This window comes from Benincasa hispida, chromosome 4 (assembly GCF_027475165.1).
Source record: "Benincasa hispida cultivar pf3 chromosome 4, pf3_genome.v1.1, whole genome shotgun sequence".
Lineage (NCBI taxonomy): Eukaryota > Viridiplantae > Streptophyta > Magnoliopsida > Cucurbitales > Cucurbitaceae > Benincasa > Benincasa hispida.
Genome location: NC_143481.1, coordinates 49,203,584 through 49,228,358, shown reverse-complemented (window position 1 = coordinate 49,228,358; position 24,775 = coordinate 49,203,584). Strand labels below are relative to the sequence as shown.

The following is a 24,775-nucleotide window of genomic DNA, read 5'->3' as shown; positions in this document are numbered from 1 at the left end:
TATTTATTAATTAATTTTCACAAAATTATTTATTATTAATTACTTATTTACTTATAAGTTCTTTCATTTTTTTTTTGTAAGTTAATAAATTTGCTATATAAACAAAAAGAAAAGAAAAAGTAAAAGAAACTCTCTATTATTATAGTAAAAAACCAACATAGCAACTATATGAACTATTTTTTAAAATTCAAGAGCTTTTTTAGATTTTAAAAAAAGAAAAGAAAAAAAAAATATTTAAAACAAAATTCACAAATTGACAACTAGAGAAGAGAATCAGATCACAAAGAGCGAGTCTTCCCTTTCCTCACCGGCAATTACGGTCCTCTCTCTCTTCAAAAAGCCGGTCCTATATTTCTTAAGCTACACCTGTCCGCACCACTCCAAAACCCTCGAAACCGCACGTGACACCCTACCTCACACGCTTAGGCTCTCATCGTAATTTTCTCATATTGCAGGGGCGTTTTCGGCATTTCGTAAGCTGAAAGTAATACGCGCGATTTCGTTGCGCCATCCTCGTCGATTCAATCTTGGCCGTTCATCGTTATCTCTAAATCCGCAATCTCGAAACCCTAGCTTCTGCTATTCTATTTCTACCATTTCGATAAATTTTCAAACTTCCATTGTCGCCTTTTCCCAATCCCTCTCCCTCCTTATATATATTCCGGGCAGAAGCCGGAGTTCCTTGCCGGAGGTTTTACTTTATTCCCAATCCATTTTCTTTAATTTTATACAATAATTGAAGAAGAAGAGGATTCAAAACAGAGCTATTCCAATTCTTCTTTCTGGGTTTTTGCCCCCACCCCTGTTATTTCCTGTTCCAAGGTTTTGAATCCGGGGTTTTCAGATTTGTCCAAGGTGCCTACGTTTGTGTGGTTTAAATACTCCAGCTGAAATTTGTGTTCCGGTTGCTCCTTCACCGTTTTTTTATCCGACCCTTCTCTATAATATGGAGAGGTTGTCGGTGGTGGCTTCAGCTGCTTCACTGCCGGAGAGGACGACGATTGCAGCAGCGCCATGTGGGTTTGTGAGCTGGTATGAGGTGTTTGTCTCGAGTGACAGAGGGAGAAGAGAGGTTCATTATTACTTGAAGCGCGGCGATGGGGCCTCAGATCTGGCCGTTGTGGGGAAAGAGAAGAGCTTGAGGCATATGTCTTATCACTATGCTTTGCAGAATCGTTTCCTTAATTCTTTGGGGCTGTTTTCATCGCTCACGAAGCTCAAGTCTCGCAGAGAGGTCGTTGAATGGCTAAGCTCTGTTGTTTCTGGTACTACTGCGTCTCTCTCTCTCTTTCTCCTCCTCCTTCTTCTACATGGAATTTTCATCCCTCAGTTCTTATGATTTCTTCTCCTCTTCTTCTCGACCTCTTTCGTTTTGTTTTTAGAAAAAAGTTTATTGTCTTCCGTTTTTGGTGTTTGGTTTTGTTCTTTTTGAGTTGGTGAGGGGTTTTTGGTTTTTGGTTTGTGGAGGGCGTTTCTTTAGATCTAGATAATCTATAATGGATTATTGAAGGGATTGTCTATTTTTTCATTTTCCACCATCAATTTTGTTATCTTCATCCTATTTTAGTTTTCGGATCTCGTTTCTGTCGCTTCCCCTCCCTATCTTTCAGCTGAAGAATGCCGTGGGATCTTGGGTGGGTAAAAGGTTGAACTTTTTCCAGAGCCAAACAGGGGGTCAGTTCATTTGAGGGTTCTCTGGAACCGCTCTTTGTATCATCATGTCTGATGGCTTGGTGCTATGAAGAGGGAAAGTTTTGTACTTCATCGTCCTCCTGTTACCCGATCTATGTGGTTGGGGAATGGGTGATTTGTTCGTCTTCGCGTGTGTTTCATTTTGTTGTTCTGATGGGCTCTGTTGAATTCTAAGAAAGTTCTCTCCTTTGGGTTTTTCATTCCTGAAGAACTTGAAACCTTGATTTTCCCCGTTAGGACTTTGTCTTCGTGTATTCTTAGGATCCAGTGGATCGAGTTTGTTTTGAGCTTTTAGCACCCTTTGACAAGCCACTCTGCATCCATATCTCCTAAAATCACCGTTGTTTTGATTTTACTTCTGGCCTCATCTGATCTCATATGCTTTTTCCCCCTCTCTTCTTCTCTCCTTTTTTTTCTTCTCATCTGGCTATTTTTGATTCGTCAGTACCATTAGTTATCTTCCATGGATTTCTGGTGTTCGTGATCTTGTGAACTGACAGTTATCTGGGCTGCAGGCACTCTTATTCAAAATTTAAAGGGCTGATTTGAAGCATCGGAATACTTTTGGCCTCATTTATAGGTTATGATCTTTCATGGCCAAAATTGTTATGTATCTTTGATTGCTAATATTTGCTGTTTTCGTTTTCTGGGGTTTTCCCAACGAAACTTTTCTGTTTGCTAGATAAAAGTTTTTAAATTCTCGAGCACCATATTTGTTCTGGTCTTTTGGTTTCCAGTTCATCCATCTACATGTCTAGTATTTTCCTGTTGTTTAAATTTTTCACGTGTTTTATCCGTTTTACTCTTTATCACGATTTCTGAGCAACAGAGTGTTTTAATCGATGCAATGATTTGTTCTTTTTACAGATTCCCAACGTAAAACATCACAACCATCATCTGATCGTATGGAAATAGAAGGTGAAGATGCTTGCCCATCGAACACTGGACCTCAGAAGGTAAATCTCTAAGACATCTATTTCTTTTAGGTCCTATGTTCTATCCATTTGGGTTTGTTCTGGTTTCCAAGTATTTGAAAATTGGCAAGACATTTAGGATTCTGCAGCCGCAAAGCTTGCAAGTTCTGAATGGCCCCTTGGATCTGTACAAGTATATTTAAACCGGAGAAAAGATTAATTGAGGACCCTTGTCTTGATGTAATTATCATATAACGATTCTTTCCTTCCATCTACATGATTTATTGTTTGGTTTTCAAGTGGGTATCCTGATTCCTAATTCTCTATTCAGGATGTTCAACAGATAAAACTGGGTCAATACACCAGAGATTTTTCATGGCTTGGATGCCCTTGGACTTGTAAGCGAAAGCGAAGACACTATCCATCATTCAGTCGCAATGGTGTTAAGATCTCGGTAAGTAGTTCTGTTTGTTTTTTCTTTAACATCCCTTTTTGTCAATCAGAACAGTGAATCAAAGAAGTTTCTGTTTATTCGTTCTTCGCTTTTCTATTAATCTTGCATCCTCTTTCATAATGTTTCAGGTTCATGACTTTGTATATGTCTTAGCCGAGGAAGGCAAGCGTCTTGTTGCATACTTGGAGGATATGTATGAGGACTCTAGAAGCAACAGGATGGTTGTGGTACGATGGTTTCACAAAATTGATGAGGTTGATATTGTTTTGCCCCGCAATTTTAATGACAGAGAGATTTTCTTTTCTCTTTGTCTTCAAGATCTCAGTATTGAATGCATAGATGGCTTGGCGACTGTTCTCAGTCCCCACCATTTTCAGAAGTTTCAGAATGAGGCTAAACATACTAGACTGGAGCCATATGTATGTGAGAAGCAATTTGATAATGATAATATCAAACCTTTTGATATCACACAGGTCAAAGGCTATTGGAAGCAAGAAATACTCAGATATATGTATGATCTTTCTTCTTCAAAAGCCCACTCCCACTCTCAGCAGTCAGAAGATGACACAAGTGCTGAGATGAGACCTAGAAAGAGACTTAGACGCTCAAGAAATGATGACTTGCAAAATGCTGAGAAGAGACAGCCAGGAAACACGACGACTCCTCTTGATGTGCGCAGTTCAGGCAACAACATTGTTGATTTAAAAAGCAGTGATGTTGTTTTCAGTCCCAAAAGGGGTTGTGCTTCTAAAACTTTTATAGGCAAGGAGATGAACAATTCTTCTTCAAATCAATTTGATGTAGCATCGGAGATTGAAGTTCTCTCACAGGACAGTGGTATTAGAGGGTGTTGGTTCAGAGCTTCAATAATCAAGAAGCGTGGAGACAAGGTCAAGGTGCAATATCACGATCTTCAGGATGCTGATGATGAATCTAGCAAGCTCGTGGTATGTTTTCTTTTGGTGATTATTGTTCTCTTTGGCTTCTAATTGTCTGAACTTTTAAAGATGAATTAGATGTTTTTTGCCTCTAAATATTGACTTCTCAAATAATTGCAGGAATGGCTTTCAGCATCAAGAGTTGCGGCCGCTGATCAATTGGGTCTACGCATCAATGGAAGATTGGTTATCCGTCCACAGCCCAGTAAGGGCAGCAAAGCTGCCTTGGTTTACAATGTTGGGACAGTTGTTGATGTATGGTGGCATGATGGTTGGTGGGAAGGAATTATAGTTCGGAAGGATTCTGGAGACAAGTTGCGAGTTTACTTGCCAGGTTTGTATCATGTCAGGATGTAAAATGTTTTACATAAAAAAGAATCCTCTCTCAATTCTGATAACTAATTTGCATTTCGATATACGTTCAGGTGAAAAGCAAGAATTGATACTTGGCTCTGACGATTTGAGACATTCCCAAGAATGGTTAGGAAACCGGTGGATGCATATGGAAGAAAGGCCAGATATTGCAACCTCCATTATGTCCCGCATTGCAAATGATGGCCTTCCTAATAAGGTATCAACTATGTTGAGCCAAGTTGCTATTTGTGACCGCAAACAACCAGGGGAAGATCGAAGTCAATTAAGTGAACCTCGACCAAACTCCGTCAGTGATAAGGCTAAAGAATCATGCACAGTTCCAGATCTCTCCAAAGATGGTTTGCTCACCAAATTGCGGTGGACAGGTTCAAAGAAAAGAAGCCAACCCAGTAGCAGCAGTTTGTTACCGAGTAAATCCTCTCCTTCCCCTTTAGCTTCTTCCAGTCCTTGTGAAAGTTTTATGATTCCAAGCTCTATGAAAATGGATCATGATAACTGCAAGTACCTGGGGGATTCTCTTTTCACTTCATCAGTTGTGCCTCCTCTCTCAAGCTTGGTAATGTCAAGATGATTTGATTTTGATAGGAACTGTCATGGGATTGTGCCTTTTTTGATCTTTCCTTTGTTAACAAGTTCAATTTATTCTAGTTTTATATAGAGTGGTGCATCTATTTGATGCTTTCTTCTGTATTTTACTTTTACTTTTTTTTTTTTTGGGCTAACCTCTGCTAATGTTAACCTTAGGGAGTCGAGTCTCGTGTCCAATCTCTTATCTGAATGCTATTTTGTATATGAAAAGATAACCTAATGGCATTACAAAGCACTGCCTTCCATCCTTGGCCATCATTTTTTAATGTTAGTGCAAAAATTCAGTTAAATTCATCTCAGTTTTTTCTTTATATCTTTCTGCTGTGGAGGTGTTTCACGGTCTAAACATGAGAGGCTGTTGCGTACGCTTAAATTTTGCCAACTATATGTGAATGTTACTTCAAAAAAATGGTTATAAATTATGAATAGAGGAAGTAAAGTTGGATTTACTTGATTTTTGAGGATGAGTATTGAGTAAGAAGAGGTTGAGTAAACCATCGACTAGGTTAAGAGGTTATGGGTTCAATTTAAAATTGTGTTAATTGGCAAGCACTATTATTATAATAATGATTTTTGATTGAGCATATAGAACAATCAATGGTTTTATTATAACTATACTAAATGGTATAAAATATGTCTAGTTGAAATTTTATCTTGACTTTTTATATAGATTTTAACACTATCATTATAATTTGACTATTTTTAGAAATTTGAATAGAAATTAGTGGTAACTTAAAATTGTGTGATGATTCGTATTTTCATTTTATATCATTCATATATCTATGAATTTTACTCCAAGCATATTTTTGAAACCTTTATGAAATATCAAGGTAACATTACGATTTTTAAAACTAAGAGATGTATATTATACTTATGACCAAATAATCTATATTTAAGGTAATAAATTATCAATAAACTAAAACCATAGAGATTACAATTATTGAAAGAATGTATATCTGTACTTTATCTATAACAAGTCATATAATTGTTGTTTCAATCGTTTTTTCTATAATGAAAGTGACACATTGCTAATGTTTTGAGAATTTGGTCAAAACAAAACCCATTAATTACCTCATTTGGAAATTAAATTAGAAAATGGTTCTTCTACAAACAAATTTAGACTAACAAATATCTTTTAAGTCATATACTTGAATTGAGAAAGCGTAACATTGAGTGTTCATTTTCTTAACCCATAACATAAAAAATAAGGTTAAATTGTAAAATTGATCCCTACCATTTGTAAAATGTTAGACTATAATCTAGTTTTAAGATTTAGTTCTATATGATTTGATAATTCATAAATAGTCCCTACAATTAGGGGACTATTTAGAAAGATTTTATCAAGAACTAATTCTAACTAACAAACAAATAAAAGTCATTCAACCACAAATTTCTAAACCATAAAGGGAACCGCCTTATAAAATAAAGAGCCTCGTCTAAAGGACTAGCACAGGTGGATTTAGCATAGGCTCGAGAGGGGGGAGCCCCTTGAACTTTATGCTCTTTATATATATATATATATATAACTCCATCTAGACCTAAGTTCAAGTCCCATTCCTTATATTTATTTTCTGAGTTTTTTCCTTTCTTAATAGCTCTTTGACTATAAAGTCCCAGTCAATAAAATTTCTGGATCCACCATTGAGTACTAGACCTGTAGCTGAGAACAAGATTGAAGTGCAACTTGGAAGCAACCGGAAGGGAAGTAATTGGTCTCGACTGCTGATTTTTATGGAGTAGTCCTAGCCTGGGCAATATTATCGTTTCATCCCAAGAAGAAACATGTTGTGTCGGGTGATAGAAAAAGATTTATAGGTTTTGGAGTGCTCGAATATAGTGAAAAGAAGCCGCAAGCCCTCCATAGGATTCGAACCCATGTGAAGTTCTGGCCATCTGTCAGAGAAAAAAGAATGAATAGATCTTGTAAGATTTTCGAGAAATTCTTCGATTTCTTTCGGAAGTGGATGATTATTCATCTGCTTCTCACGTTCTGTGAATAGCCGGAACATTGAGGATAATCCAGAAAAGCATTTAGGGAATCAGTCTGATTCTTGGACTTATTCTATCTTTGTCAACGCGCGGTTTCGTTTCATCGTTTGACTTTGTTGACTCTGAAGCTTGATTTCACACAAGTTTATGATAGAAACCATAGGGCTATAGAACCAAATATGCAATTAAATTCCAAAACTTAAAATTAAAGAAGAGATGGGTGGTATGTGTAGGGATTTTGATGGTGTTTGTGTTGGGAGAAGAAAGGGTGAGGTAGATGGAATTTGGTTTGGAATAGATAAGGATGAGGAATGTAAGCAAAGGGAAGGTGCAAATACAAAGCATTGGTTGACAAAAAGTCAAAGAGAAGAATAAATAGAAAACACACTCAAGGATTGGGCAGCCATTTTTGAAAACTCCACACCCTTTCTTCTCTCTCTCTCTTTCATTAATTTCAATTATTCAAATTTCCCACATTCCACTCACCTATACACCTAATGCTCCCATCCAATTATAAACTTTCTTTCTCAACCCAAATTCAAATGCTTCTTGTGTTTATTTAACTCCTAGCTTCCAAAAACAAATTGGGAAAATATCTTTTCTTGTCCATTTGTTTTGTAGAAAAGATATCTTTGATCTTTTATGTTTTGAATCGAACATTTTAGTCTTCGAATTTTCAAGAATGAGACATCTATCTAATAAAAAGAATCATTAAATTTGAATAAAAAAATTGACTAGATGTTGAAGTAGTAAGATAAATTGGAAAAAACTATTTTTTCAACGATAATACTTAGGTGCATCTCGAACATCACTCATCTCTATGCATCCCACACATATAAAAAGAAAGAAGAATTTGTCACATGATAAATTATGAGAAAATTGTCAAAAATAGTACCCTTGATTACCTAAATAAATTTTAGGCAAGAAAATATATAAAATCTCAAGATTAATTTGCCGGAGAATTCACTAGTCTAGGTGTTAATTTGCCCGAGATTTTATATATTTTTCATATTTTACTTTTTTTTTCCCAAAAATTTAAAAATCAAAATTACTTGCTGAAATCTATGTAAAAAAATTAATTTGGATAATTGGTAAATCAATTTGAAAATTAGAAATTGGGTTAAAAATTAAAAATTTACGTAAGATTTTGATTATAATATTTTAAGAAAAATTTAAAATATATAAAATTTGGTATAAGATTTTGGAAGATCATATAAAATTGTAATACCTCCGAGATGTACTAAAAGGCCCCGACCAAAACAATCGATAAGATAGAAAAAGTTAATTTTTTAATCTAAATCTTGGTGGTCGATCTTGTTCGAGATAGACGAAAAACTATTTGAACAAATTTTCAAAGATGGTGTTAATTTTGTAAGGTAAAAACTTAAACACACTATTTCTGATAATTTTCTTCTCTCTTATTCTCTCTCCTCCTTGATCCGTCTCCATGGTTAAACTTAAAAGAAAAATAAATAAAAAAAGCTTTCATCCTCATCTTTATCAAGTATCTTGTTTTCTTCTCTCTCCTCCCTCTCCAGGATATAAAAAGGATCTAAAAACCAAAAACAAAACGTCAATTAATTAATCAATTATGCAAGAAAACAATGTGTTTCTCCATAGCCACCGTTAATCTATTACTTTCCATTCTGGGAATTGAAGACTTTGGTGATTGTCCATGAAGCAGGAAGGGAGAGAACAAGAGGGAGGAAGAGGGAGATGGAGAAAGCTAAGAAAAAGAAGAGAGAGGCAGCAAAGACTAAAAATAAACTTTTTTTTTTTTTTTCAAACTTATCAGTCCAAGTTAGTTATTGAGATTTTGTTCAAAGCTCGAAATCGATATCGTTAATTCGACTCTAAATTAAAACAAAAATATTTATAAATTACCGAAACCTTCATTTTATACTAACAAGTAGCATAAGTGGTAAGTACGAGGTCAATACATGGAAAAACTTATTTCTAATCATTTTTTAAAGCTAAGTTCAACTATAAAAGCGATAAAAATAGGGGTTTTGGTAAAACGAGAAACATACTTAAAATTAAAAAACAGATAATAAATGTAAAGAAAGTTTGGTCAATCTCATTTCTAGTTCAAGTGAGACATTCAATGCAATTTCTATCATTGATTTTTACGAATTAATTATGCAATCGAATTATGCACACAACTACTCGCTTGACTCGCTAACCTCTACAATGGGGGATAGCTAACAAAAATCTAATCAAGAAAGCGTTCTAAACATTCATTAAAGTTTGAGGACCTACTCTAATCAACCTATATGCTTCTAATCCTATTGGGTTCGATAGTGTCCATATAGAATAGAAAACATATGCATTAAGTTCGAGAATTCAATTGTGTCGATTAATCGTCAAGATAGCCATATTCAATTAATCAAAATAATCTTTGAATCTAATACTTAATGTATTCTTGGAATAACTATCAAATACACAATTAACTATTGTCACTTAGTAGATCTTAGGTAGACATTCTTATATATGAATACATTCAAAGCAACACATTCAAGCAAGATTATAACAAAACTAAGAATATTGGCTATACATGCTTAAAAGATAAAGATCCCCACACATGCTTTTAGAAATTCAAATTGATTCAAAGAAGCATATATTCAGATTGCAATTAATCTTAAAGAAAAGTAGAAAACTCAAAAAATGTACAAAGAATTCTTGAACAAGAGATGAAATTGAAGATATTACTTCATAAATTTATTGACATATCCATGAAGAAATTCAATACATTGTTTACAATCCAAAAAAAGAAATGAAAATCTAACCTAATTGGAGCAGAATTACCAAGGAGATGAATTAACCTAATTGGAACAGAATTACCAATAAATTTTCATCGATAGAAAAAATGTCAAACTATTTATAAAAATAGCAAAAAAACACTGATAGACATTATTAGACTTCTATCAACATCTATCAGTGATATATTTCTATCAGTTTCTATCACCGATAGACATTGATAGACTTCTATCAGCTTCTATCAACCTCTATCAAAGAAGATTAAAATTTTGTTATTCTATATAAATAGTTTTTCTTATTTTTTTTATTTTTGAAATTACCCCTCAGTTATTTAGATAATTTTCTATATAAATTTAATGATTTTTTTATTAGAGAGACCTTTTAAACACATTTTAGAACACATAGTGACTAAAATGATCAATTTAAAACACAAGGGACTAAATATATCTATTTTTTAAAATACAAGAATCAAAAAGATATTTTTTCTAAAAAAATTTCTATTTTCTCTACTTTTCAATTTTGAATTTACGATTTATATCAGAGGGATTGAAATAACAAAAATACTATTAGACTAGACATAGAACAAGAAGAGTAGGCTAACTAGATAAAATAAGGATGGATTGAATGAGAATTTGATGGTGTAAGCAATGTTTAGAATGTCGATTTCGGTGGAAATATCGAAGTCTTAATCTTTTGAAAAATCCGATAAATATTTCTGAAAAAACTATAAAAAAAAATAAATGAATAAATTTAAATTAATAAATAAACATTTTATGATTTTTAAAAAGTTAGCATACCTATTATTTATTTATATTTACATTAATGATAGTTTGTTGTTCATTTTTTCATTTATGCTTCATAAATTTTTCTATAATACAAAAAAAAATATCAATTCATCTCCATGTTGATGTCGAACTCATGAAAACTTGTAGATAAAAATTTAATTCTATGAATACAAGTGAGTGAGATAAAACAGATCTTAAATAACTTGTTTTAATGATACCTTTGAAAATCACTAAATTGTCTAAGTGTATTTCATTGACTATAAAGTAATCAATATAGCATGTTTGTCTTTATATGATCTAGTTAGCTTAATCTTTTGTGCTACTAGTTGTCGCATAGTGCCAAATTGTCACTTGTCGTACATTCCAACATTTGAGGTAGCATTATAGGGTGCTTTGAATATAGGCACATAATTGGTGGAAAAGAAAAACGTTTAATGAAAAATTATTTAGATATATATATTTTAAATCACCAATTTGATTAAAAAATTTAGGTTAATAGGTTAAAGTAAATTTAATTATATATTAACTAATAAATTACCAATTAATTCAAAAACTAAGAAGTAAAAGTAAATTTAATTATATATTATCTAATAGTACGAAAAATGCATTTTTGATAAGTAAATAATTGGTAATGATTAGTTCCAACATTAAATGAGTTACTTCCAAGCTAAGCTTTCCAATAGAGTTGAAGAGTTGCATCATTTCATGCATAAAAATGCAACTTTTTATCTAAAAGTCATAATGAATCTAAAATTCAGATACATTCACATCTTTAATGAATTATGTACCAATTTAATTTCATACATTTATATTTATGAGATAGTTGAAAGGGCGTTAGATGAATTTAGACAATTTGGTGAAAGAGTGTGTTCTTTTAAAGTATCTTTTCAATTAATATAAATACTTATGTATTTTTGACACTTTGTAATAAGACTTTGAATTTGTATGGAACTTTCTTAGAGTTAAATCTCTCAAGCTTTATGCTTTCTTTTGTATTCTTCTGTTTAGAATGCACTTTCAATCTAGTTTGATCAATTAGATTGTAGAGAGTTCGAAATTTTAAAGTTAGGAACAAATACTCATATCTTATTGATCATTGATCAATCTTCCAAGCCAAATCTATTTAGCTTTCTTAGGGTTACGTATCAATTAGTTAATCATGGTTATTCTTATTATTGTTGTGGGAGTCCACCTGGAATAAAGGGAGTTCTCAAATGTGATTGAAGTAGTTCCTTTTATAATTTGGTATTAGAGGTTTGGCTCAAAACAAATTATAACTTTACTTGTTTTCCTTTTCATACCACCTTTCTTTCTTTAAATCAATTCATCTATTTCCATCTTTCTTTTGACTCTTCATCTTCTCATTTTTTTTGCTTCATACACTATTTTGTATGTTTTTTTTTTTAAAGATAAAAATAAAAAATAGAACAAAAAGAAAGAAAAGTGTCTTATTGTTTTCTTCTGACCTTTCATTTTCTTTTATTTCTTTCATTTATTTAGTATACTTATTGGAAAAATTGGAAAAATAAATTGTCTTTTGCATCTTTCCATATTTTTTAAAGAAACTTTGAGATTTTACGACTATTCACATTCTAAGTTATATTGAAAATTCTTGCATAGTTTCTATAAGAATACTAAGACTTGTATTCAAAGTCTTATGATAGATATGTTTAACAAAAGAAGGAATCATCATGTGACCTACAATAGTAATGGTAGTTTTTGAAAGAATATTCGAGAAAGTTTGTCTGAGTTATGTAATTCAATTGGTTACATATCTCAATTGAATGAAGAGATGAAGTTGCAAAAGCAAATAAGGAAGAATCAATTCACACTATCTATTCCAAGTCAAGAAGATTGTCCAATGCTTGAAGATGATCAACCACTTCAAAAGAATGGAGACTATGATTCTCAAGTCGAGAAGGGCGATTTCAATGGTGATGTCGTTGAGATGAATGAGGGTAATCACCAAAGTTTGGGAGAGGAATCAAAATGTGAAGTAGTTGTGGAGGGAGAGAATCTATTTGAAGTATGTGTTGGGAATGAGACCAAAACAAACCTTCCGGTGAAAAATGAAGACAATGTGGAAAATAGAGAAAAGTGAGATATTGGAGACCAAAGAAAGAGAAGAGAGTACGACAAATAGTGGATATGAAGAAAAATATTCAAGTGAGGAAAATCATGAGATTGGAATTTGTTTTCCATCTAACATTCCTTATTATTTTTCTTGTGTTTTATATGCTTCATTAAAGATACCATGGAACATAGTCAAGTTTGAAAATATTGATCAATGACGATTGGAGTGTAATGCTCTGCGAAGAAGTTTCACATTTGATTTTGGAGGAGACGAGCCATTCAAGCTTCTTTCAAAAGTTCGAGATGACGAATACAAATTGCTCGACAAGGAGATTCTTAAGATTTGAGAACGAATCTTCTTAAAGAAAGGGAGAATGATAAGAAAATAATTGGTAATGATTAGCTCAAGCATTAAATGAGCTACTTCCAAGCTAAGCTTTCCAATATAGTTGAAGAGTTGCATCCTTTCATGTATCAAAATTTATCCAAAAGTCGCAATAATCTAAAATTCAGATTCATTTATGTAATAAATTATGTACCAATTTAATTTTATGCATTTATATTTATGAGGTAATTGAAAGGGCGTTAGATGAATTTAGACAATTAGGTGAAAGGGTGTGACCGTTCAAAGTGCCTTTCCAATTAGTATAAATACTTATGTATTTTTAACATTTTGTAATAAGACTTTGAATTTGAATGAAATTTTCTTAGAGTTTACTCAAGCTTTATGCTTTCTTTTGTATTCTCTTGTTTAAAATGCATGTTTTAGGACTTTCAATCCAGTTTGATTAATTAAATTGTGGAGAGTTCGAAATCTTGAAGTTATGAACCAGTTCTCATTTCTTCTTGATCATCGATCAATTTTCCAAGCTAAATCAGTTTAACTTTCTTGGGGTTGCTTATCAATTAGTTAATCGGAATTAGTTATGGGATCCACCTAAAATAAGGGAAGTTCTCAAACGTGATCGAGATAGTTCTTTTTATTAGTTTTCCTATCAAGCACTAGGATTAAATGCATTTGTAACCCTGTTTTCTTTTTTCGCAAAATACTTGGAACTTACCAACATGAACATAGCTCAACTAACATAATGCTTGTACTATCGACCTCGAGATCAGAGGTTCGATTCCTCAACCCCACACTTTAATTACGATACATTTGTAAAAAAAAAAAAAAAAAAATACTTGGAACTTAAAAAATTCAAATACGATGATTTTGAGTGGGAGAGGCACTACAAAACATGGAACATTGGTCAATAGAGAAATTTTAGCTAATTAAAAAATTTCAAAATTATATATTTACTTTGAAATGGATTGCAAATTAACATGTCACTAAATTAAATTAAATGATGTAAAATTGAAAAAGAAACTAATGTTACATTTCTATTACTATCGTAGTATGAATTAATATATCATTTAATGACGTACCAAATTATAAATTATATATAAGTAGGTAATATCATAGTTCTAAAAATGACTGCAAAATGACATTGGTGAATCCAATTAGATTGTGTCACGTGTATCTAATGACACAAATTGGTCCAATCAAACTACATTATGACCACTTGATGACATAAGTTAAGCCAAATGTAAAAATGTCATGTGCGTGTGTATCTTACGAGATCAATCGATCAAATTAAATTGTGCCATATGACAATGGACTCACAATCAAATATGTTCCATCCCATTTGACCTTCTACAAATAGAGAATGTCATCCCTCATTTTGGAGGCTAAAATCTTCTAAAAGACAAACCTTTCTAAAGATTTGTACACTTTGTGAATACCATAAATCCTTGAAAAACTAACATCAATGGACTCTTCAAAAAATTGAAGATTTAGAGAAAACATGAAACCTTCAAAAATAAATTTACATCTGAGAGAGATAAATAATTAAATATGTATAAGATACCGTCCTATACTTCTACCAAACATGTTGGAAATGCCACTAAAGTGGAGTTTGGGAAGTAGTCATGGTGTGATCCATGGTTGAACTCTATTGGATAGGTGGTATGCTCGGGTGAAAAGGAGTTAGCCTAGATATGAGTTAGACGGATAGATGACTGGAGGCTCAGTGGTCCTTTGTTCGAGGGGAGGATTGTTGGGAATGCCACCAAAGTGGAGCCTTGGAAGTAGTCATGGTGTGATCCATGGTTGAACTCTATGCCTAGATATGAGTTAGACGGATGGATGACTGGAGGCTTGGTGGTCCTTTGTTCGAGGGGAGGATTGTTGGGAATGGGACCAAGGTCGCACATTGGTTAAATAAGAGGAGGATCATGGGTATATAAGTGAGAATGACTATCTCCATTGGTATGAGACCTTTTGGGGTGAAACCAAAAATACCATTGTGGAGATAGTTTGAGGGTCGTTGTCCCTAACAAAACATCTTTTATGTCCGGAAAATGATCGTGAGATACGAAACACATTCTGAAAATGAACCCACAAACAATTAAAACCGATGAGATGTAGGATGTGGGGATATACCATCTCATGTTGACCTTCCAAAAAGTGCCATTAAACTATACCATTATGATATAGGTTAATCCTAGGATGATGTGATTTGTATTTAATGACACCATTTGGTCCAATCAATTACACTCTTTTGATGAAACTAGTTAGTCAATCAAATCAATTCTAGGCCATATGTATCTAATTACATAAATGGGTCCATTAGATTGAACTAACTAGAACTTTTTTTTAGTACAATTGGGTAGAAGGATTTGACCTCGTGATTACTAACATTCGGATGTCAATTGAGCTATGTACGATTTGACACGAGCTAGAACTAATTTGGAAAATAAAAATGGAATAAAATAGGAAAAGAAAATAGGGTTATTCAAGGATGTTGCATGAAGGCAATGCAAAGAGAAAGGCAGATGAAGGAAGCAATGCTAAGTTTGCATAAAAAGTAAAAATTCTCAAAGTCAAGAACCAAAAAGATATCTCAACAAACCAAACCCAAACAAGAATCAGATTCCATTCATCTCCAAAAAAATATATAAAATCCAAACAAAAATACTCCAACTTTTCCAATTCAAGGAAAATCATCCCACCAATTCTCCTTTATTTCATCCCAACTTCATGTCTGAGCTGAAGGCAAGCAATAAACCAAAACTTTTTTTTTTTTTTTTTGGAGGAAGCAAATTAAAATTTTTATTGGGGTTTTAATAATTTACATAAATTTTTTGCAGCAATTCTGTATGGTGATGAAAATCAATGTTGACTGCAATGCTTGTTGCAGGAAACTTAGGAGGATTGTCTTGAAAATGAAAGGTATGGTTTCTATTTCATTCAGAAACGGAATTAATCAAATGCCTTGTTTAGAAAACAATTAATGAAAAAAAAAAAAAAATATAATCTGCACTTATTTAAATGTTTGAAAATAAAGTTCTTTACAGATTGTTAATAATTTCTTTTAGAAAAATTTATGAGCAAATAATTATTTTCTCTTGTTTACCAAAAAAAAAAAAAACATATATATATATTTTTCTCTAGAAGAAGATACCAATTAGGGTAGAAACGGTTTGGTTCGGTTGCCAAACCGAACCGAACAAAAAATTTTAAAATTTCTATATCTGAAACCAAACCGAACCGAACTGCATATATATGGTTTGATTTAAATTCGGTTTTACTCTTTTTTTGAAATATATATATATAGTTGTTTTGGTTTCAAATTCGGTTTTTAAAATTGAAATCGAATCGAATTAATTCGGTTTCCAATTTTTTTTAAACAGGATCGAACCCTGCATCTTGCAATTTCATTGAGTTTTTGATTCGATTTGGTTCGATTTTGAGAAATAGTTCAGTTTTTGTGGTTTGAATCGTCACCTTAGTAGCAATTCAAAAAATTTTAACTTTTAAAATGAGAAAAAAAATTAGAATGTAAAATTTTTATATGAAAATTACTTTTTAAAATTAAAGTTTTTTGAATTGGTATATTCTTCTAGAGAAAAAAAGATTTTTTTTTTTAAAAAAAAAAAAAGAAAAAGAAAGGATATTAGCTCAATATATATTTTTTTTTCAAAAGAATTAAATTTCTGTAAAGAATTTTATTTTTCAAACAATTAAAGACAAATATATGGGAATGTAAACGTTTTATATGAAAATTAATTTTTAAAATTAAAGCTTCAAATTATTTATGTTATTGTTCGATAATATCATATTAAATTTACTTACATCCTTCAACTTAAATTTTTTAGTCAATCGGTGGTTTAACATGGTGTCTGAACAAGTGGTTCATAAAGTTTTTATTAAATTTATTTTCACCAATCAGTCTAAATTTTTAGATCGATTCAACCGTTATATTTTTCTTTTTAATTCATAATAAAAAAGTTATAAGATGATTTTTTAAGACACTTACAAAAAGTAGATTACATAACAAAAAAAAAGAAACAAGTAAAAGTAGTATTTATATATTTAATTTTAAAAAACGACCATCTTTTTAAAAAAGAACATTTGTAGCTTACTTGAACATTGAGACATATATCCTCGACCAGATATTAGAAGTTCGAATATTCCACTATATGTTGATCAAAATAAATATGAAGATAGATGGTTGCAGAAAATCGAGTCTTGACATTATTATTGTTGTGGTTAATATGGACGATGAAGCAATCGAAATGCATATGATAGAGAGAGAGCGTCACAGATTGATCGTGTTCGGAAGATTCAAGCCATCCGACATTGCCATTAAGATCCGAAAGAAAATGAATCGTAGAGTCGAAATCCTTGACGTCGAAGAAATGCAACCCGAACCTGCCGCCGATCAAAACCCACCGCCACCGGAGCAAATCCAAGCTTCTGGCCCCAGTGCTGATCACAATCACATCCCCATGTTTCCTTCCTTGGAGCAAGATCATCAGAGGCCGCCCATGTTTCCCTCGCTCGCCACCAACCAATGTCGTTCCTTCGCATCTTGTCGGCCCGATTTTGCCGTAACTTGCTTCCCGGAGCCGGACATGGAAGAACGCTTCTGGCAGTATGGCTATGACTATGAATATGTTGGAGATAGAGGAGACCCTAACTTCTGTGCTCACAATTACTACCACTACTAGCCTTTTTCTAAAGAGTTCTCTTATACGTATTAAATAAGGTGATTACTTTATTCCTATTTAATTCTCGTTTTTATTTTGAAATTATACTTTTCAAAGTTCTCTTAAACGTTTTCTTTATAAAAGATGTTTGTGTTATAAAAGATGGGAATAAGAACAAAGTAGGAAGAAAAGATATTAGACTTCAATGTATATTAGTATTCAACTATATATTTTAAAGGTTTCAATGACCATTCTTAATATAGTTTATAAGATATGGAAAGATAAAGATATAAACGAGAAGATAATTTAAAAATCGTACGGAAAAAAAATTCAATGAGACAAAAACCTAGTGAAGGGAAAATAGTAAATCATCCATATACTTTAATAATTGACTCAATAAAAACATTGCTAGGAAAATCCAGTGGGATAAAACCATAGTGACGGTAAAAAAGTGCCATATATATATTCTCCCTTTTGGAAACATCATTATATATATCTTAGTTGTCACATTCAAATGTGTTGTGTATGTTAACTTCTCAAATGTTATTGTAGGTAACACATTCATTTATAAGCTTTCCAAGTTATCTTTTGAAAAAATTTGTTGAATAATGTCGCCATTTATGTTTTATTGTATTCATATAAATTCTCGACTAATCTCATGAATTGTCATAATTTCAACATGATTTAATATAGTAGCTGTTATAATAAAAAAAATCATTCTCCATGTACTTAGACATATCCACGGGGTGGGGCGGGGATGGGGAAGACATCCCCGTCCCTTTGATTGGGTTCCCTGCGGGGAAAATTTTTCCACTTTTCTTTTCTTTTTAATTTTTTTTAAAGTTATAATAGAATATATTTTTTCAATGGATTTTTAATTAAAACATTTCCAATGCAATTTTGTTTCAATGAAATATTATCAATTTTTCTATTAAAAACAATACAAAGATAATTTGAAAATATGTAATTAAAATGATAAATTCTCATTATTTATAAAAATTAAATCTCAATTATTAGAACATCCACCTATAATTATCCATAATTCTTATTAAAATTCAACTTAAACTTAAATAATTAAAACATCCATCCATAATCATTATAACAAAGTTAACAAAGTTCTCAATTACAGAAAAAGGTTCACAAGTCAGAAGTCAAGACACAACATATATTTTAAAGAAAAGCTACAAAATAGCCAAATCAAGGCATCAACAAATTTCATCAAACTTTGTAAAAGATGATTCTTGAAAAAAAAAAAAAACAAATATTGTACAAATTAATATAAATCAATATTAAAATAATAATAATAATACACAAACTTATAACTTATATCATCTGGGTCTCGATCCTCAAGAACATTTTCCAAAACTTTAGCATCTATAGGAGTATGCTTATCTATTTAAGACATAGACAAAAGAAATTAGATCTTAAATTGTAAATAATACAAGTTTATTAAATAAATTAAATAATAATATTAACTCATACCTTCAGCCCATAGCCAATCTTGAGTACACATCAAAGCTTCTAATAAGTTTTCATGAATTTGGGAACGATGTAGACTTACATGTCTACCACCAATACTAAATGCAGATTTAGAAGCAACAGTTGTGACGGGAACAACTAGAATATCTTTTGCAAAGTGATGCAAAATAGGATACTTTACTCTATTCAACTTCCACCATTGCAAAATGTTAAAATCATCCGATCGCGGTAAAAAAGACTCATCCAAATAATGATCCAGTTTTGATTTGACATTGTCAATATCATTTCCACATTATCAACAAACTCTTCAAACTTGAGATATCGATCTTTCCTATTAACAAGAGAAGTTGAAGTACTACTTCCATCTCGCTTTGAAGTTGAAGAAGTACTAATTGTAGATATAGAACGTTGGGGCTCTTCTAATGTACTTGAATTCGAACTATAAAACTTCATCAAATCAGAACACAGATCTCTAACACGTTTAATTTCAACAGTATGATGAGATCCATAGATTTGAGGAAAATAAAACTGGATCAATCTCATCTTAAACCTAGGATCCAATACTGTAGCTATTGCCAATACACTATGAATCACACTCCAATATTTTTCAAACTTAACAATTATTCTTGATGCCATTTCTTGTATCTCCTCAACATCAAAACTAAGACACTTAGAAAGTTCCAACCTAATTTCACAAACATCTTTAAAAAAGGCATTGGAGGTTGGATAACTTGACCTAGAAAATAACTCAGTGATCAAGTAAAAGAGTTTTAATCTATCACACATTTATTTTGCAAAATTCCAAAAAGTCTCTGAAGGAAGACAAGTGTATAGTGGTTCATATTGTTCTAGATGAGGAAAAACATTCTTGTATTCCAAAGCAGTTTTGAGCATCACGAATGTTGAATTCCATCATGTTACACAATCAAGACTTAGTTTTTTAGTGCATGGAATTTGTAATTGACGAACTCCTTCTTCAAAATTTTCCTTCCTTTTTAGAGAAAGAGTCCAAAAATAGTACCTCTAATATTTTCTATACCATCAGAAATTACAACCAAACCATCTTTCACTATCAAATTCAAAATATGTGCACAACAACGAATGTGGAACAAACTTCCATGCAACCATAGTGTCCTTAAATCTAACTTCCTTATAAAATGTCAACCATTGCATAATTTTTTGAACAATTATCTATTGTTAAAGTGGATAGTTTATGATCTATGTTCCAATCAAATATACACTCCATTAATGCTTCAGAAGGTAACTATCTAGTATGTGGATGTGGCACATGTACAAACCTAGTATTATGTAATAATGTGTTAAAATGTAAACTACATACGGAACCAAATAAAAATAAATAATAACATAAAAGATCTAAAATACCTCAAAAGTCTGCTTTGTAGGACCCATGAATCATCAATAAAATGAGCCGTGATTGCCATGCATACCTTTTTCTGGCTAGTCGCAGTCCACATGTCCGTAGTAAGGGCAACTATGCTTCTATTGTTTTCCAAAAACTTGATTGTTTTAATTCTCTCTTCTTCATAAATTTTTATTATCTCTCCTCATCGTGGTTCTTGAAATCATCTTAAATATCGGTTGAACACCACTCATAAACTTTCTAAATCCTTTGTGTTCAACCATATTTATAGGATATTCATGTACAATTATAGCACAAGCAAGGTCTCTTCGAGAAGCTTCATAATCAAAGAAAGTTAGATTTAACATTATTTTTCCCTCAATGATTTTAGTGGGTCTCAAACATGATTGTCTAATGTCCCTTTGTCTTCATAAGGAACAGATTTTGAAATGTAAATGTTTTGTCCCATTTTTAGGTTCTCCTCCCAACTTTTTTCCACAATAACTGCATATTGCTTTCGTGGTATCATTTTTTTTTGTCTTTTATAATGGTTCCATACTACCGATGTCAACTTATTACGTTTTGGCAAATCCTCATTATCATCACTATCTAATGTAATAGGTATATATTGATTATTATCACTTGAAACACTATTCATTGGGGTTGATTCTCTTATGTTCATAGATGTTAGAGTTGAACCGCCTCATCCTAACTCATTATTATTCGATAAAGTCATTTTCACCTACAAATAGTCAAATAATAACAATTACATATCATTGTAATTATGAAAAGAATTAACACAATTATCACTCTTATTATAAGAAATTATTCGAATGAGATGAAGATTCTCAAGCTAATTCTTCTTCAAAATATCACAAATTCTTCTTCAAAGGTGCAATGAAATTCTTACTATCAAATTCTTCAAAATGTCACAAATTTTTCCTCAAAAGCTGATGCTGTCAAATTCTTACAATATTTTCATGTTTTTACTATTGTTTTGAGCTATTTTCTACTACTAAGTTACTAAGAATCATTTCCTACAAACCAAAGACGATTAAAAAAACATGACTGACAGTAGCTCCCAAAATATACTCATCGTAACAGATCAAATAGTTAGTGGAATTTAGACATACCTTGGATGGAAGGAGACGGCGGCGGCTGGGCTTGAAGTGAACGAACCGCGAACTAATAGATCTGAGGGTGTGAGTGAATGAAATCACCAAAATTATGAACCTAAATAGATCTGACGGCGGTTGGAAGTGAACGAAATCGTGGCCCATGGGTGTGAGTTTGGTGGAGTGGTTGAAGATTCTGGTTGCGCTGGTAGAGTGGTTGAAGATTTAGGCAGATGGCGGCATACTTGAAGAGTCCGGTGGAGTGGTTGAAGATTCTGGCTGCACTGGGTGAAGGACGCCGGGGCAAGACGAATGTCGAAGGAGAGGTGAATCGTGTGTGATTCGTGAGGCTGAGAGGTGACTGGTGAGGTGAATCGTACGTGATTCGGTAAGGTGAGAGTGAATTGTGACCGTGAGGCTGAGAGGAAAATTTCACAAAATGACTCAAAACCCAAAAAATTTTCTACCAATGTCCTCTTCCTAAAAACTTTTCTATCACTGATATTTTTCCTATGCGAAATATCAAAATTACCCCTAATTTTTAAAAAGCCTTCCGACCGCCACATTTCTTCTTCCTTCTATGATTTCCTCAGCCCTTCATTCTATGTGTATTCAATACACCACCAACATTCCACCAAAACATTTATTCCCAACTAATATTCTGAAGAGAATGGAACGTCTCTCTCATTATTCACTTTCTGTTGTCAAACTCCCCACAAAATTCTCTCATTGTTCTCTAGTAGTTTTTTCTCAGAGTTTCAACCCAACATCTTCGGATTCTCTGGTAGCTTTCTCTTGTAGCTTTCATCGTCGGATTCAGTCCACATTTCTTCTTCCTTCAACGATTTCTTCAACACTTCATTCAATGTACGATTTCTTCTTTCAGATTGCTTTCATAATAAGTGTTGTTTAGTATTAAATTACTACACAATCGTTTATAATTTACTAAATGATCGTGTATAACTAAACGATCGAGTAGTATATTATACACGATCATTTAGTAAATTATAAACGATCGTATAGTAATTTATACACGATCGTTTAGTAAATTATAAATGATCGTTTAGTAATATATACAATGAGTAATTATACACGATCGTTTAATAATTATACACGATCATTTAGTAAATTAGAATGATCATTGAGTAATTTACTATGCGATTATTTAGTAAATTATAAACGATTGTTTGGTAATTATAAACGATCGTTTAGTAATTTATTATGCGATCGTTTAGTAAATTATACTTATTGCATATATTACTAAACAATCGTTTATAATTTACTAAACGATCGTGTAGTAAATTATACACGATCGTCTAGTAAATTATAAATGATTGTGTAGTAATTTATATACGATCGCTTAGTAATTTATACACGGTCGCTTAGTAATTTATACACGATCGCATAGTAATTTATACACGATCGTTCATTTATCAATGATTTGTTTATCCAATCGTAGATCAATGGCGCTACTTCGCATCTTTATACGATTTATAGTTGAGTTTGTGCTTGCTGCTTATGCCGAACCAATCTTCCCAGTCGGACACAGTCAAGAATGGGTTGGAGATTTTGAACCAATTCTACCACCACAAAAGGTAGTAAGTGTAGGTCGACGTCAAACCATCAAGATACCTTCAATTGGAGAGGAGCCACGACAAATACACAAGTGTACACGATATGGTCAGACAGGACATAACAATAAAACGTGTAGATAAATGTTGATAACATCTGGCACTGGCCCATCTAGACTAAACAATATGTAATTTTCGCTTTTGCTTCGATTTTTATGTACAACACCAATTATATTATACAAGATGTAATTTTAGCACCAATTATACTGTACAAATTTACACTATATAATATATAATTTTAGCACTAACTATATTCTGTACAACACCAATTATACTGTACAATATGTAATTTTAACACAAATTATACTGTACAAATTTACACTATACAATATTTAATTTTAGCACCAATTATATTTTGTACAACACCAATTATACTATACAATATGTAATTTTAGCACAAATTTATCTAAACGATCGCTTATTTGCTTAGTTAAATGTACAACATCAATTGTATTCTACAAAATTTAGCACAAATTTATCTAAACAAAAACTAAACGATCGCGTAATAGTTAGCTAAACGATCACTTAGTATTGTCTAAATGATCGCATAACAAAACCTAAATGATCGCTTAGTACTATCTAAACAATCTCATAACAAAACCTAAATGATCGCTTAGTATTATCTAAATGGTTGCATAACAAAATCTAAATGATTGTTTAGTATTAGCCAAACGAACGCTTTATAAATTACTACACGATCGCGTAATGGATATCTAAACGATCGCGTAATAGTTAGCTAAACGATCACTTAATATTATCTAAACGATTACATAACAAAACCTAAACGATCGCTTAGTACTAGCCAAACGATCGCATAATGGATATCTAAACGATCGTGGAACAATTAGTTAAACGATTGTTTACTATTCTCTAAACGATCGTTTAATAAAAACTATAGTGGATAGCTAAACGATCGCTTAGTATTCTCTACACGATCGCATAACAAAACCTAAACGATTGTATAACAAAAACTAAACGATCGCGTAACAAAAGCCAAACGATCGCATAATGGATATCTAACGATCACGAAATAGTTAGCTAACGATCGTTTAGTATTCTTTACACGATCGTTTAATAAAAACTATGTGGATAGCTAAACGATCGCTTAGTATTCTCCCCGATCGCTTAGTAATATCTATCCGATTGCTTAGTAATATCTAAATGCTCGATTAAAGTATTTGTAGAGAAGCGTTCACCGTGCGGGCTTTTTAAAAACTGGGGGTAATTTTGAAATTTCGCATGGGGAAAAGGTCAGTGGTAGAATTTTTTTTTTGGAAGAGGTCATTGGTAGAAAAGTTTTTGGGTTTCATGTCATTTTGTGAAATTTTCCCGAGTTGAGAGACACTGAGACTTGAGAGTCTGAGAATGAGATGAGAGTTGGGGACTTAGGGTTTCTACTTTCATTTCAATAAGAAAAAGCTATATATATATATTAACAAAATAATAATTAAAATTAATAAATTAATAATTATATATATATATATTATTACTCGAGGCGAGATGGGGTTGGGGACAGGGAATAGAACCCGAAAGATGAATGGGGAAAAAAAATTCCCCCCTCCCTCCCCATTCCCTATGTCTTCGGGGATTTTCC

At 32.3% G+C, this 24,775-nt stretch overlaps 2 protein-coding genes across 7 annotated transcripts; both read left to right on the top strand.

Moving 5' to 3' along the window:
• Positions 1-555: 555 nt before the first annotated feature.
• LOC120075391 (Agenet and bromo-adjacent homology (BAH) domain-containing protein) lies at positions 556-5,251 on the top strand. 5 transcript variants are annotated; one of them, XM_090312788.1, is made up of 7 exons: positions 579-1,265; positions 2,560-2,648; positions 2,746-2,846; positions 2,938-3,060; positions 3,189-4,007; positions 4,119-4,332; positions 4,424-5,251. In XM_090312788.1, exons 3-7 carry the CDS (start codon positions 2,778-2,780, stop codon positions 4,942-4,944), a joined length of 1,746 nt encoding a protein of 581 aa, XP_090168914.1. In that variant the 5' UTR covers positions 579-1,265; positions 2,560-2,648; positions 2,746-2,777; the 3' UTR covers positions 4,945-5,251. The 5 variants fall into 5 exon arrangements, with proteins under 5 accessions (XP_038884667.1, XP_038884668.1, XP_090168914.1 ...); XM_039028745.2 differs by lacking the exon at positions 2,746-2,846 and adding an exon at positions 2,208-2,272 and having other exon boundaries at positions 1,190-1,265; positions 2,950-3,060; XM_039028742.2 differs by lacking the exon at positions 2,746-2,846 and adding an exon at positions 2,208-2,272 and having other exon boundaries at positions 1,190-1,265.
• Positions 5,252-15,523: 10,272 nt separating this feature from the next.
• Positions 15,524-23,438, top strand: LOC120075299 (uncharacterized). Of its 2 annotated transcripts, XM_090312625.1 has the most exons (4): positions 15,524-15,659; positions 15,755-15,836; positions 17,175-17,655; positions 23,010-23,438. In XM_090312625.1, the coding sequence occupies exons 1-3, from the start codon at positions 15,645-15,647 to the stop codon at positions 17,615-17,617; spliced, it is 540 nt and encodes a 179-aa protein (XP_090168751.1). In that variant the 5' UTR covers positions 15,524-15,644; the 3' UTR covers positions 17,618-17,655; positions 23,010-23,438. The 2 variants fall into 2 exon arrangements, with proteins under 2 accessions (XP_090168751.1, XP_038884472.1); XM_039028544.2 differs by lacking the exon at positions 23,010-23,438 and having other exon boundaries at positions 17,175-17,854.
• Positions 23,439-24,775: the final 1,337 nt, after the last annotated feature.

Coding starts and splice junctions, on each gene's coding strand:
- LOC120075391 (XM_039028739.2), top strand. CDS start 947: ATGGAGAGGTTGTCGGTGGTGGCTTCAGCTGCTTCACTGCCGGAGAGG. Junction 1,266..2,559: donor GCTAAGCTCTGTTGTTTCTG/GTACTACTGCGT, acceptor TTCTTTTTACAG/ATTCCCAACGTAAAACATCA. Junction 3,061..3,188: donor GCAATGGTGTTAAGATCTCG/GTAAGTAGTTCT, acceptor ATAATGTTTCAG/GTTCATGACTTTGTATATGT.
- LOC120075299 (XM_090312625.1), top strand. Junction 15,837..17,174: donor GATTGTCTTGAAAATGAAAG/GTATGGTTTCTA, acceptor TGGACGATGAAG/CAATCGAAATGCATATGATA.